Source organism: Octodon degus, unplaced genomic scaffold (assembly GCF_000260255.1).
Source record: "Octodon degus isolate 3935 unplaced genomic scaffold, OctDeg1.0 scaffold00159, whole genome shotgun sequence".
Lineage (NCBI taxonomy): Eukaryota > Metazoa > Chordata > Mammalia > Rodentia > Octodontidae > Octodon > Octodon degus.
The window spans coordinates 3,419,870-3,421,290 of NW_004524735.1; the positions used below are offsets into that span (position 1 = coordinate 3,419,870).

General features: G+C 37.8%; 1 protein-coding gene across 1 annotated transcript in view; it reads right to left on the reverse strand.

Annotated features, from left to right (window-relative positions):
- Ano5 (anoctamin 5) overlaps positions 1-1,421 on the reverse strand; it is a 95,930-nt gene that overhangs the window by 44,107 nt on the left and 50,402 nt on the right. The window contains exon 9 of the mRNA XM_023702836.1: positions 594-709. Coding sequence (XP_023558604.1) covers positions 594-709 — 116 coding nt within the window. The remainder of the gene's footprint in view (positions 1-593; positions 710-1,421) is intronic.

A 1,421-nucleotide genomic window follows, 5' to 3' on the forward strand; every position in this document is an offset into this window, starting at 1 on the left:
CCCTAACCTATCAGCTTACACCTTTTGCTAAGATCTGATTGGCTACCCTACTGTTATAAAAGTGCTTGACCCTGCCCACGAGAGGCAGAAGAGACTAGATAGTTGAGGATGGTGGACCTTGTCAGGTCCATGTGCGCTGTACATAATAAAGTTTGAGAGCTGAACCAACTGCGACAGCGTCTTTATTAATAACGGCTTCCCACAATAAATAAAAGAAAAGAAAAACAAAATAGATGGAAAAAATGATGCTGTTCCAAAGCTCAAGATATACACATCTTATTTAGCCCATTTTATGGGTTGCAGGTAAATGTACCAGCCACACTTGAACTGCTTTTCAGACGGAGAGTTTGCACAGGAAGCCGACCTGGCTCAATGCAAAGGCCTAACCGCTTAACCATCTCGCCTTGTTGTTTTTCAAAGAGCTAAAGAGCAACATTTTGCTCCCAAGTGAAATACCAAGCAACAGTATACATAGGAACTAGCTGCAAAATGTAGTCTTTGAAAATGGCAGTAAAAATAACAGAATATGGTTCCATTCTCAATAAGAATAACATCAAGTTTGAATTAGTATGATCTTGCCTAAGAAAACTTACCTAATCAAATCCAAAGGCTGCTCCTTGTAAAAATAGGAAAACCGGGCCCAGTTCTTATGAAGAATGTGTCTTTCATTGACAGGATTGGGAGATTCTGACGGCTTCCAGTACTGGCCCTAAAATCATTCAAGGAGAGGAATACAAAGACAAAGCAAAAAAATAAAAGTGAAGTAAATGAACACTTTTTTTAAAGAGTACTAGAGGGCCAGAATAATCCTCTCTGTGGTGTTTATGTTTCATCATTCATTGATGTGAAATTATGGAGTGAAATCTATCAGTAACTATAATCATACTGATTTTTCAGTTTGTAACAATATCTAAAGGTTCAAGCTAAAGTTAGAGACTTTGCCTGTGCTCAAGTCCTCCCTTGGCCCAGCATGGCCCTTCTTCTCTACTGAAAGCTACACATGCTCATCTAAGCTCAGAGACTCACGTCACTATGGAGCTGGCTGGGACTCTAGACGTATACCAGCAATTTTATTGTACAGATACGAAAATTAAACCCCTAGCAAATTTAAGTAGCTGATATAAATCACACAGCTGCCACAGAGAGAAACATAACCACTTCCCAACAAACTCAAAATATTCCAGCACATTTTAGCACTTGAGAGCTTCAGTATTATTCTATAGTTCTTCGCTCATTGTTAGGTAATCAGTAGCTATATTCATACCCATTGATTATCTAATATGTAAGTACTTTACACAAAGTAGTTACTTTGTAGGTTCTTTTATTTTTGTGTTGACAAGTGAACTGATAAAGGTAACATTACCAATATCTGGTGTAAAGTGAGAAACTTTTATAATAAGGTATCTATCTGTCAATCAATC